The 12,845-nt window shown below is 44.2% G+C and overlaps 1 protein-coding gene across 2 annotated transcripts in view; it reads right to left on the reverse strand.

The window, feature by feature from the left end:
• Positions 1-12,845, reverse strand: part of LOC308402256 (calcium-dependent secretion activator 1-like) — a 336,790-nt gene that overhangs the window by 273,344 nt on the left and 50,601 nt on the right. For both annotated transcript variants that reach the window (XM_080890943.1, XM_080890942.1), the window contains exon 2: positions 3,355-3,468. In XM_080890943.1, the coding sequence (XP_080747069.1) occupies positions 3,355-3,468 (114 nt within the window). The remainder of the gene's footprint in view (positions 1-3,354; positions 3,469-12,845) is intronic.

Raw genomic sequence — 12,845 nt, forward strand, 5'->3', positions numbered from 1 at the left:
TACAAGCAGAATTGGTGACAAAGGGGCAGCCCCGGCGAAGTCCATCACCAACCATCAACAAGTCTGACTTCTGGCCAGCTATACAGACCAGGCTCTTGCAATGGTTGTATAGGGATCAAATGGCCTGTAACAATGGGCCAGATACCCTATGCTCCCAAAGAACCTCTCACTGGACACTCCGAGGGACACGGTTGAATGCCTTCCCCAGCTCCACAAAACAAAGGTAGACTGGTTGGGCAAACTCCCATGCACCCTCAAGTATACTTGAGCTGGTAAAGAGCTGATCCAGTGGTCCACGACCAGGGCAGAAACCGCATTGTTCCTCCTGTATCTGAGGTTCAACTAATGGACGGACTCTCCTTTCCAGCACCTAGCATAGACTGTCCCAGGGAGGCTGAGGTGTGTGATCCCCCTACAGTTGGAACACATCCTCATCCCCCTTCTTAACGATGGGAACCAACACTCTGATGTACTAATCCAGAGATACCGCCCCTGATTTCCACGCAACATTGTAGAGGAGTGTTTAACCAAGACAGCCCTACAACATCCAGAGCCTTCAGGAACTCAAGGTGAACCTCAACCACCCAAGGGGTCCTGCCACCAAGGAGTTGTTTAAATGCCTCAGTGACATTACCCCTGGAGATAGAGAAGTCGTCCCCCTCATTCCCTGACTCTGCTTAATCCACGGAAGACGTGCTAATGGGCTTAAGCATGTTCTTGAAGTATTCCTTCCACTGCTCAACAATGTTCTCATTAAACGTTAGCAGCGCTCCACCCACAGTGCAGGTAGAACACCGCTTTCCCCTCATCAGTTTCCTGACGGTTTGCCAAAATCTCTTCAAGGCAGTCCAAAAGTCTTTTTCTATAGCCTCTCCGAACTCCTCCCACACCTGAGTTTTTACTTCAGCCACTGCTAACCAAGCCTGACAATACTCCTTCTTCAGCCGGGTAGCTCCCCTCACTTCTGGTGTTCACCACTTGGTTCGGGGAATACCACCACGGCAAGCGTCAACCACCTTGTGGCTACAGCTCAGTACAGTGGCTTCGGCAATGGGGGTGCTGAACATGGTCCGTTCTGACTGGCTATCACCAGTCTTTCTCAGAATGCTGTCCAAGCTCTGTCGGAGGTGTGCTTTGAAGATCTCTGGGACCAGGGCCTCTGCTAGGCATTCCAAGCTCACCCTCACTATACGTTTAGGTTTACGTTTGCTCAGCATTCTCCCCTGCCACCTGATACCACTCACCACCAGGTGGTGATCAGTCTACAGCTCAGGCCCTCTCTTTAACCGAGTGTCCAGAACATATGGCCGCAGGTCTGGTGATATGAATCGATCATCGACCTATGATGTAGGGCGTCTTATTCCCACATGCATTTATGGACACTCTTATGTTTGAACATAGTGTTTGTTATGGACAAACTGTGATTTGCACTGAAGTCCAATAATAAAACACCACTCAGGTTCAGATCTGGGACGCTGTTCCTCCCAATCAAACCCCTCCAGGTCTCACTGTTGTTACCCACATGATTGTTGAAGTCTCCAAGCAGGACAACAGAGTCCCCAGGTGGAGCACATGTAAGTACCCTGCCAAGGGTATTCAAGGAAAGCTGGGTACTCTGAACCATTGTTCGGCGCACAAGCATAGACGTCAGTCAATACCCATTAAACAACCTGAAAGCGCATGGAACAAACCCTCTCATCTACTGGGAGAAATCTCAACGCATAGGGATCAAGCAGAGGGGATACTAGGATACTCACCCCACCCTGGTTCCAGATGTCAAGCCGTGCATTGAGGTGAGCCCGACTATATCTAGCCAGTACCTCTCAACCTCACGCAATAACTCAGGCTCCTTTCCCACCCGAGAGGTGACATTCCATGTCCCAGTTGCTAGTCTTGGTAGCCGGGGATCACTCCGCCAGGGCCTCTGCTCCTTGCTGCTGCCCGGCACACATTGCACCCGACCTCTACAGTGCCTCCTGCGGGTGGTGGGCATACAGGAGGATGGCCATATATCCTTTTTTCGTGCTGTGCCCAGCACTCCATGGACTAAGGACTGGCCACCAAAAGCCTGCCCTCGGGGACCCTCCCTGGGCCTTCCTCCAGAGCAGGGCCCTGGTAACCCTATCCCAGGCAGGGTGAACTGTTCCCTTAATTGTAAACTCATAGAGTTCTTTTGAATCGCTCATTGCCTGGTCCCTGACCCAGGACCAATTTGCCATGAGAGACCCTATCAGGGGGCAAAAGCCTCAAAACAACATAGCCCCTGCGATCTCTGGGACACACAAACCCTTCCACCATGATAAGGTAGCTATTCACAGAGGGGCGAGCGTGATTTATGTTCATATTAAATTTATTCCATAACTGCAATGAATAACAGTTATCACCTTCTCACCAAGATTCCAGTGGTTTTGTAACCCATACTGGCCTTGTGCAGGTATACCATCTTGCCCCCGCTGTTCTTTCACAGCTCATAGATCTTTCCCATAGTTGTGGAGAGGTTGGAATGAAAGAAATTGATTCTGTGGACAGGTATGTTTTATACACATGAGAATAATCTGTAATTGATCAACTGATTGTAATCTGTGTCATATGGACACAGAATCATTCTATGGGAGCCAGAATTTAAGGGGTCAAATACTTTTATCACTCAGTGCATGCAAATCAGTTCAGAAATTTTATATAATGTCGGGTGTTTTTCTTGGTTTTTGTTATTCTGTCTCTCTCTGTTAAAATGAAACTACCATAAAAATGAAAGACTGCTCATTTCTGTCTAAGCGAGCAAACTTACAAATTCACCACGGGATCAAATAATTATTTCATCAACTCTAGATGCCACTGATGCTACACCTTAAGTGCTACACCCTTAGGCTCCATGAGGAACAGAACAAGTGATGACGAGGTAGTGGGTGTCAGAGTCATGTTCCAGGATGAATAACATAATATTCTCAAATATGGGAAGACGGCTCAGATGTCAAGAATAGTGGGATTGAAAAAGTGTGTGTGTGTGTGTGACACTAAGTAGCCACAAATCTAAAAGAATCACTGACTTTAACATGTATGATTTATAAAAAATTTTAAAAAAAAGTTAAATTGAGTATATTGTAATTGGCACACAGTTATAAAGAGGAAAAAGTGAAGAGAAAATATTATGTAACATAATTGACTAATTAACTGAAATATATGTGAATGTTTTTTCTTCAACAAGAAGACAAGAGGTCAGCTACAAAAGGTGGAGTGTGGCCTCTCAGACACAGCAGTTTTCATAAGCACACTATTGGAATGATTCAGTTGATGCATAATTACATTAAATATTTTTTTCAAGCCAACTAATCTAAATCAAACAGGGCAACTTACCTCATAGTAGCTCTGTACAGCATTGATGAAGGCCTCATCAGCTACAATCTGAGTTTCTCCATTAAGAAACGCCTGGAAACGCTCCTTTACTGTCTGTAGCTGCTGCTTACTGATCTGTGGAAGACATTAATAAACAAAAGAAATAATAGGATGTTGTTGTTGTTAGTGAAAAAGCACACAATTTTACAACGTATCAATTGCAGATAAACTAAACCTTGTGATTAAACTTGAATTGGTTGCTACAGTCAACAGCATACTGAAAAAAACTCCAGCTTCTATGACACTAAACATGCTACCAAAATACTGTCAAAATAGAGTAAAATGGAAGACTTTTTCCAAATCAAGAAACAATGTCTGCTAGAAATTAATTTTCTATACAACTAAAAATAGTTTTTCCAGTTCCAAGGAAGATATGATATAATTTCATTTTTGGATTATCAGTAAGAACAAGGGCAACAACCTTGTCATCCTTCTGGTACACAAAGGTAGGCGCACGCTTTACACTAAACCAGACAAACTATCATCAAAAAAGTTTGTCACTGCTTAGATACAAAAATACATAAGAGTCCCTGAAACAAGATCCAGGTCGTGGTTTGTCAGGTGATGTGAGGTTTAGAGAAACTAAAGTCCCCCACTGTCTTTGTCCTCACAGCTGAGAGGAGGTAAAAGATCTCAACATCCAGCCTTATGTGATTGAAAATAATTACAGTGCTGAAACAGAGCTTTCCCCTATTTGCTAATAATGAAGCATTTAATAATGCTGTTGCCAATCCAAGCAAACATGATTTTAAATGAAGGAAGGAGTATTAATGGTTGAAGACAGAACCATAATTCATATGTGATTTTGCTGATAGTTAATTATCCTTCATTCTAATCAGAATATAATCATGTATACTAAAAATGAATAGGTGTAAGTTTAACACGTATAATAGATAAGAAAATATTATCTATGTCACGGGGTGCCGAGGCAGGCCGTGTGTGAATATAAATGGACCCAAGATGCAGACTGCGTAGTAGTGAGCGAGCTTTATTAATCAAAGGGATGAAGTACAACACAAAAGAAAAGGTGGAGAGAACAGAACTGAAAATACTCTAAACTGGGAAAACTAGAACTTAAATCACAAAACCAGGGCCCTATTTCAGGAAGCCAGTTTAGTGCAAACTCTGAGTAAGTATACCCTGAGTTAACGAAAACTCTGGGTTTTCGGTTTCACAAAGCGAGTTTAGATTAATTCTGAGTGAGTTACTATGACGACACTCCGTGAAGCTAACCTGCCCCCTAGCAGGTTTACTTCAACTAACCCTGACCTTCTCCGCCTCTTTGTCGGAAACCTGACTGTAGGAAGTGTCAGACATGGCGTGCTCCTTCCTTGAAGAGCCAGTAGATGTTGAAGCCCAAATTCTCCGCAGAGCTCTCCGCCGGGAGAGAGTGATTAGAGCGAGTTTGGACATTTTATCATTTCCTGATGATTTCCTGTGTGAACGTTACCGTTTTTCAGCACAATCTATAATTTATTTGAATAACATCCTCAGGCCTAATATTGCTCATGTGACACATCGCGGACATTCTCTCAGTTCTGTACATATTATTTGTATTGCACTTCGGTTTTTTGCAAACGGGAGCTTTCTGTATAATATTGGTGACGCTGAGCACGTTTCCAAGGCTACCGTCTGTCGGGCAGTCAGGAATGTTACAGTTGCACTGAAACGTCTCCTGTACTCGTTTGTGGTGTTCCCCGGTCATAGACCCACAAGATTTATCAAAGAGGGATGCCACAAAATTGCAGGTATCAGGATGAACGAAACTTAATCCATGATGTGGTGATACTTGAACTACTACTTAAATCTTACATTTATATTCACGGTTCCCAGGCGTGATTGGCTGTATAGATGGCACTCACATTCCAATCATTGCTCCTTCAGTAAATGAAGGAGACTATGTGAACAGGAAGTCTTTCCACAGCATTAATGTACAGGTACATAGTTCCCTGTAGCATTTCAAACTAACAAATTATTTCATTATAGTAATGGATGCTAATTTGTGTTCTCTGCACTGTGAAGATCATATGTGATGCTGCCAACATTATCACAAATGTGGAAGCCAAGTGGCCAGGCTCTGTGAGTGGTGGTGGTGGAGGACCCCCACCTGTTTTTCGGGCCTCCGCTTTTTTTCTGTTGGCTATAACGGGCCACATTTGAGCATACAGAGTAAGCAAATATGTACTTGTAATGTGCTCAGATAATTTCAATAAGTGCTTACAGAGGGGAAATTAATGTAGCCTCTAACTGCAATTGATTTACATCGGACAAACAGACCAAGCACTGTGGCTCATAATACAATTACACCTTACCTGTTTGGACTATATTTTTATATTTCATTTTTACTTGCTGCCAGGAACGTTTGGGGCCTGTTGGGTTGCACCTGCGCTCACATCACATCACAAAATCAAATGTATGAAATAAAAAATAAAATAAAATATAATAAAATAACGTGTTAAATGGGTGGAAATCTCTAGATCAATGTTTAAATTAACACTCACGCATTGACTCTGTCGGCTATGTTTTGCCATGCATGCTCTCTTTCTTTTGCAGCTGAGGCTGTGTTACTTTTTTTCCGCGGAATTTGCATGTTATCGGCATATGCTGCCATCAGAATTTCAGCCTCAAGCGCTGTGAAATACATTGACCGCGCCTTCTTTCCCTCCGTCTCCATGGTGACTCGCTTAATCTGTGCTCCACTAATCAGGGCTTTATGTATCCTCGTGCGCGCGCTTAACTTGGGGTTAAAGCAACTCCGCGTTGACTGAACTAATTGTTATCAGCCTTTCTGAAACCGAATATTCCGAGTTGGACAGTTCAGGGTTACTCAACCCTGAGTATCGTTTTTAACTCTGAGTTTTCTAAACCGGCTTCCTGAAATAGGGCCCAGAACACAAATGAGAGTACTTTGCGGGGAGAACTCACAGGACGACGGCAGGAGATTCACAGACACGAAAACACCAAATAACACAGACGAACCAGCAACAAGGCCGAGGTAACACACACTATAAATACACACGCCAGGAATCAGGGGATGGGAAACAGGAGGGGAACACACCTGGAAGACATCACAGCTGACGAGGCAGGGGAAACGTAAACAGAACACACTGACATAAGACAGAGACCTTCACAATAAAACAGGAACTTACACATGCAAGGACACGGACTAAGAAACACGGACTTAACACAGGAATACATGGGCAGAACCGAATAAACACTAAACAGAGGAAGAACAGAATCAAAATCACAATAACAGAAAACACAAAACGCTGGGTCAAAAAGACCCAGGATCATGACAATCTATGCAATATGAGAGCCTGTGCAGAGTCTGACCTTGGTGTGTAGGTGTGTGTGGTGCAGAGTGGGGGTGAAAGCGACACACAGGAGCCACTGAATGTCTGACTATTTAAATATAATGATTAATAAAAGGAAATTGCATTGAATAAATGGTGACTGACAAACACAGAGTTTTAAAAAGTAAAAAAAAATTATTCCTCTGTATTTGAATTAGAAAGTAATTATGTTAGAATGAATGTTCATGTGAGAATGTGCTAAAGACAAATGTAATTGAGGTAGAATTACATAAACTGAATGGAACATGAAACGAATTATATCCATATGTGATAGAATTTTTCTTAAGTGATTATAGAGTTTTAACTTTGTGGTAAATCATGTAAGTCAGATAGATAGCGAAACGATGATAAAGTGGTCAGGTGATTAGATGTTAATAATGTGATTGGATGTTTAGATGTCATCTCAGAAGATGTGACATCCAGTAGCAGAAGGTGGAGAATCAGTGAAGAAGAGATACAGGGTTCTTCCCTTTTGTCTTCTGTGAGATGAGCAGTTTGGCAGATTGGATCTAAGAAACCTGCAAAAATGGGTAAATCAGCACTGATGTCATTAAGAAGAATTGATTGGACACCGTCCCAGGCTGTACTTTGTATGTACTGTTGTTTGAATAAGTCTATGTTTAAATCTCCACAAACACAGACATGATGAGAACAAGAAAAGAAAGGCAGCATTGTTGACATTAAATATTAATAATACTTCTACAAATCTTCTAGAATCTTCTATAAGTGCCCAGTGGTACCTAAAATTTCCCATAGCTCTCAGTAGCCTTGTTTAAAGTGTTTATTTAAACTTGAATTGCTTGACATTGTATGCCTACAAGCCAGCAAATTTGAAATTTCTATTAATATTTCTCAAAAACTCATTCTACTGTATCTTGTGAAGAGTTAGATGACAATTAAAGATCAGTAATGGCAATTCATTATATGGCCAGATTTGAAATATGGTCATAATTTCTCCTGTTTCTGCCTGAGATATGACCACTCCAATGAAAAGACCAATAAGAGGCTCTGTCTGTGCTGGAAAATTCCATAGTCTACTCCCTTGGTAACGGTTACCATGGTCACTGCGGCAGAGGAAGCAGTATGCGATTACAGCTTCCTTATTAGGGGTCAAAGTTCATACGAATTACAGTAAAACCAGCTGTGTCTTATCCTTAAGACAGTAGTGCATGATAAGATACTGTTAAATAAGAGGTCAGATAGTTGTAAGCAGCCAATGCACAGACTATAGTTTAGTCTTTCATAGTTCCAGCAGCTTTACACTGATACACAGATATTTTGAGATATGACATCAGGCAGACATGTAAACGCATACTGTGCAGAATTGTACAGAATTGCCTTTCTGCATAGAGAGCGACTAATTTAGTGTTACATCAATGATTTTTGTGCAACTATTTTTCCTTCCAAACCTACTGACGAAATTACTGGGGAAAGGAAAGGAAGACACCAAATCAGCAAGCTTGTACAGTCTCCATGTGGGAAGTAATACTGAATTCTGGCATAAAAAACTCCCCTATATATGTGCTAGAAATATCCAGCATGAAAATGAATAGAGTAGATAGCTGAATCATTGACACTCACACCAAAGACAAGCATTCACATCTTACTCCAATCTTTGGTTTAGCCAACAAATCTTAAAAATAATAAGCACTAATTATCTTACTTCCCTTTTGATGTATGAGAAAATCATGTATGCCAAGTACCAACCCCAATTTGTTCTTCACCAGAGTGTGAATGTTAGACAGAAAGCACTTAAGCATTAAAAAAGGTGACAGTGTGAATGGATGAAGGGCTTTGATAGACTGCTCAGGTAGAGCAGAAGAAGTGCTATATAAGAGCCAGTTCATTTAGCATTTATTAAACCCACGCCTTAAATATATGCCACTTATGATACAGAGAAAGTTCAAATGTTTTTTCTGCTTGTTGATTCCAAAGTCTTCCTAATACTTGTTCCATGGCACATGTTTGTATTATTACACCTGGCACAAACAGAAAAACATCCTGATCATATCACATTGTACATATGTTTGACTTCTGAGAGCCTGTGAAGGTATATTTAATGCAGGGAACTCAACTCGCCAACAATACACAGATAGTTTTCTGATCACATTCACCCAATTTGAGGCAATGAGGTATACAAAACTGTGGCATAACATGACCTTATTCGCTTCTTTTTTTGTGTCTTTTTAAATGGTAAATGGTAAATCGATTTGTATAGCGCTTTACTCTACATTCAGTCATTCGCCCATTCACACACACATTCACACACTGGCAATGGCAAGCTACATTGTAGCCACAGCTGCCCTGGGGCGCACTGACAGAGGCGAGGCTGCCGGACACTGGCGCCACCGGGCCCTCTGTGTGAGTACAAGAAAACAATTATTAGAATATAATGTGCTTAAATTTGCTTAGATGAGGGGGTCCAGCTGTATATCAGAGGAATAGGAAAGGATTTGTGAATGTCTGTGTTTTAGTTTGGTTTAGCTGTAGCCCTGAGAGTGTGTGTAATTGTGTTGAGGGAGAGGAATTTATTGACAATGGAGGTCTGCCTGTCATAAAAGGAGACAGGAAGCTACAGTTGGAGGATGCTAGGACTGTATGGAACAGATAGGAAAGAGAGGAGAAGTCTGTTACCTTTGTCCCTGAATGTAATAAAGGCTCATAACTGTCACAACTGTCACAAGTTTGCAGGAGACCCTCCACATGCTTAGCTGTAAAAGTAAGACAAGAGGCCAATGGCCCAGTGGAAACTGCCAAATGGAAGTAGAGTGGGGGTCTCAGTGCTTGTGACCTGGTAACCATGTTTTGTAGAGGAGTTTGGTGTAGCTTGGGTGAGGGGAGATGAACTTTTTATGACCAGCAGGAAGTCACATATACAGAGACACACACACAGTGCTTTAACTGTTACGACACACACACTCACACGCACACATACGCACACACAGGTATGCGCATACGCAGGCACTCACGTGCTCACACATACATACACAAACACAGTGTTTTGGGTTTACAACACACCATGTGGGTTTTATGATGCAGGGTTTGCTTCTATAAAACTGGTTGTAACAGACAAAGAAGTTGAGATCTGCAGAGAGCCCTGTACATCTCCCCTTCTAGAAGGTGCATGCGTAACTGAAGATGAATAAAGGTTTTGTGAAATAACTACTGAGTTCCGGTGTCGCCTCTGGAGGCCTGAGGAATAAAAAGATCTGGGGTGAAACTGAAAACGCAACACCTGACGGGGTTTTCCTGGAAATTTGGCAAAATCTTCTGCTTATAGTACTAATTACTGTCACGGGGGTGGAACGGACTCAGGCGCAGACTGAGGTAGCACAGTTCAACGACACTTTATTAATCACACTGGTGCGCTATATACACGTGAAGGGAGGGGGGAAACACCAGGGTCCCGGGGATCAATAGGCTGGGGAGACACTTCTTCGCACTCGCTCTGCTCCCTGTCCAAACAGTCTCCACACAAGCAGCTCAGCTCACTCTCCTACTCACGGGGTCCAGGGGTCACAAAAGGGCTGATCCAGGTAAACCTGTTTACACAGACGAGGGTAAGTCGAAGGCAAACACAGGAACAGTAGAATCGCAAGGAAGCCAGGCAATACTAACGAGAGTTACTCAATATTCCAGCGACGAATAGCTCAGAGCCCCAGCCTTAAGAACCAGAGAACTGCAATTCGCTCGAGATCAGCTGCAGGTGGGTGGGCCAAGGGCAGGAGCCCAATCAGAGCTCCGCCCAGGCAGACAGGTAGGAGAGAGAGAGCGAGAGAAAAACAATAAACACTTGTGGCCACACTGGGCTGGCCGGGGAGGCACAGGGACCATGACAAATTACAGTACTTTGTTTGTTTTTTGCCATGTGCACCGTGTGAGTGGTAAAAAAAATATCAGCTACATTATAGCAGCTCCACTGTGCTTTTTAATGTTTTTAAGTGTTTCTATTGGTAGTTCCTTGGTACATTGTTAAGTATCAACTTTTTGACTATGGTTGCCCAATTGTATTTAATTTTTTGCTCTTTGGGCATTTTAAAACTTTAAAATAACTCAGTTGTTGTTCTCTGCACCACTTGGGACTGCAAAACTGGAGTAAAGCGTTGGGAGCGTTAAAAAAAATGGTACAAACCATCTGTTACTATGGGAAATGTCAGATGGAAAAGCAAACGGTCCTGACTAAACTATAGTGGGAGTACTGGCAGTGTAGCTACATGCCTTACAGAGACATGGCTGAATAAATGTTCCACACACTCGCTTGTCACTCTGGATGTCTTTCAGCTCGGATGGGTGGATAGCGTGCATTGGAGCACGGTTAGAGGAAGGGATGGTGCAAAGATGCATAAAGAACAAAGATGGCACGGCCACGTCCAGACGCCTTCCTGACCGCTCCGCTCCGACTATCCACTTTTCTTGTTTTTTACTTATTTTTTGCAGAGTCGAACAAAACCAAAGGTGGAGGAGTGTGTTTCATGATAAACAGAAAGTGGTGTGATGCCAGGAGCATTTCTACTCTCTCCAGCGGCTGCTCGCCACATCTGGAGTTCCTGAGCATTAAGTGCCGCCCTTTGTATCTGCCCCGTGAGTTCACCTCGGTCATCGCCACGGCGGTCTACATCCCACCCCAAGCGGACACAGGTATGGCTTTGTCCGAATTACATGATGTGCTGAGCTCGCTTCAAAACAAGGACCCGGGCGCAGCCCTCATTGTAGCAGGAGACTTTAACAAAGCGAACCTCAGACAAGTCATGCCAAACTTTTACCAGCATGTCTCGTGTCCAACGAGAGGGGATCGAATTTTGGATCACTGCTACACGCCATACAAGCAGGGCTACAAAGCTGTCTCACACCCGGCTTTTGGGAAGTCTGACCACAACGCCATCTTCCTCATTCCCCAGTATAAACAAAGCATACGGAGGGAAGACGTGACCACGAAGGAAGTAAAACGGTGGACTGCCCAATCAGAAGCTACGCTACAGGACGCACTCAACGACGTAGACTGGGACATGTTCAGAGCATGCGCAGTCGACATCAACGCGTTTACGGAAGTAGCAGTATGCTTCGTCAATATGCTAGCGGAGGAGATTATCCCCACTGCGAGAGTCACCACATTCCCAAACCAGAAACCGTGGATGGACAGATCGATTGGCGCCTCCTACAACGCGGGTCTCGCCACTGGCGATATGAGCGCCTACAAAGCGGCCTCATACGGCGTGCGGCGCGCGGTGAGAGATGCCAAACGCAGGTACCGGGAACGTGTGGAGTCCCGCTTCCACCAGGGCGACACACGGAGTATGTGGCACGGACTACGCACCATTACGGACTACAAAGCCAGGGACACTGCGCCGATCAACGCCGACTCTGCATTCACCAACGAGCTGAATCGGTTCTACGCCCGTTTCGAGGTTAGCCAGGCGGCTAATGCTATCTACCGCCTGACTACCGAGGACAGTGACGTCATCAGCGAGAGACCAGTGACCAGCATCGCGGAGCATGACGTCCGAGTGGCACTGAGGAGAGTGACGGCATCACCGGCCGTCTGCTGCGCTGCTGTGCTGACCAGCTAGCAGGTGTGTTCACTTACATCTTCAACGAGTCCCTGGCGAAGTCTGTGGTCCCCACATGCTTCAAAAGATCCACCATCATCCCTGTGCCCAAGAACAGCAAACCCTCATCCCTGAACGATTACCGGCCAGTTGCACTGACCTCGGTAGTAATGAAGGTGTTTGAGAGGCTGCTGAAGAACATCATCTCCTCCTCCATCCCAGACACCACAGATCCTCTGCAGTTCGCCTACCGACCCAACAGATCCACTGAGGAGGCCATCGCCCACGTCCTGCACACCACCCTCAGCCACGTGGACAAGAAACAGGGTAACTATGTGCGAATGCTGTTTGTTGATTACAGTTCAGCGTTTAACACAATAGTGCCCTGCAGACTGTTCACAAAGCTCAGGGATCTGGGACTTAACAGCCGTCTGTGTGCATGGGTGTTGGACTTCCTCACTGGCAGAACTCAGGTGGTGAGGGTGGGTAGATGCGTCTCTAACAGTATCACCATCAACACAGGAGCACCTCAGGATGTGTCCTCTCGCCACTG

Source organism: Rhamphochromis sp. 'chilingali' (genome assembly GCF_963969265.1).
Source record: "Rhamphochromis sp. 'chilingali' genome assembly, chromosome: 9".
NCBI classification, from domain to species: Eukaryota; Metazoa; Chordata; class Actinopteri; order Cichliformes; family Cichlidae; genus Rhamphochromis; species Rhamphochromis sp. 'chilingali'.